Source organism: Pterocles gutturalis, unplaced genomic scaffold, assembly GCF_000699245.1.
Source record: "Pterocles gutturalis isolate BGI_N339 unplaced genomic scaffold, ASM69924v1 scaffold8831, whole genome shotgun sequence".
NCBI classification, from domain to species: Eukaryota; Metazoa; Chordata; class Aves; order Pterocliformes; family Pteroclidae; genus Pterocles; species Pterocles gutturalis.
In genome coordinates this window covers 2,621-3,272 of record NW_010097771.1, presented here as the reverse complement: position 1 = coordinate 3,272, position 652 = coordinate 2,621, and the positions used below count along the sequence as shown (strand labels likewise).

Genomic DNA, 652 nt, shown 5'->3' with positions numbered 1-652 from the left:
CACTGATGCATCCCAAGGCATGCAGCCTCCCCGCAGATCTCCGGGAGGCACCACGGCCCCAAGAGCCTGTGCCTGGAGCTCTATAAATACACCCAGAAGATTAGATAGACCCTGGATGCCGGGGCAGTGGTGACACCGCCTGCTTTGCAGGCACACCACGACCCCGTGTCCACTCCTCTACATGCCACCACCTGCGCTCGAGGCCCTGGCTGGCATGGGAGGGCTGTGGGGTCGGCGTTCCCGCAGGGATCCTTCCCAGCCTGCCCCACATTTTCCCCCCGAAGGCTGGGGGAAGCGGGAGGCTGCAGCTGGGTTCCTCCTCCATCACCTCCAACGGCCGTGGCCGTGTTATCTGCAGGTGCTGACACGTTGAAGACGATCCTGAATGCGTTCAAGGTGTTTGATCCAGAGGGAAAAGGCCTGAAATCCACCTAGTGAGTGCAGGGGTGCCCAGGGGGAGGGTGGGGGTCCCCAACCAGGAGCCCTCCCTGATGCTCACCGCACTCTCTTGTTTGCAGCATCAAAGAAATGCTGATGACGCAGGGAGAGAGGTTTTCCCTGGAAGAGGTACGAGCTCCTTCCCACCCTCTGCCAGCCTCCCGCACCCTCCATCCCACCAGACCCCCAGCCCTCCCTCCAGCCCCAGCCCCAA

At 62.4% G+C, this 652-nt stretch overlaps 1 protein-coding gene across 1 annotated transcript in view; it reads left to right on the top strand.

Moving 5' to 3' along the window:
• Positions 1-652, top strand: part of LOC104471158 (myosin regulatory light chain 2A, cardiac muscle isoform) — a 3,188-nt gene that overhangs the window by 2,395 nt on the left and 141 nt on the right. Inside the window, exons 4-5 of the mRNA XM_010086405.1 lie at positions 359-434; positions 519-567. Of these exons, the coding sequence (XP_010084707.1) occupies positions 359-434; positions 519-567 (125 nt within the window). The remainder of the gene's footprint in view (positions 1-358; positions 435-518; positions 568-652) is intronic.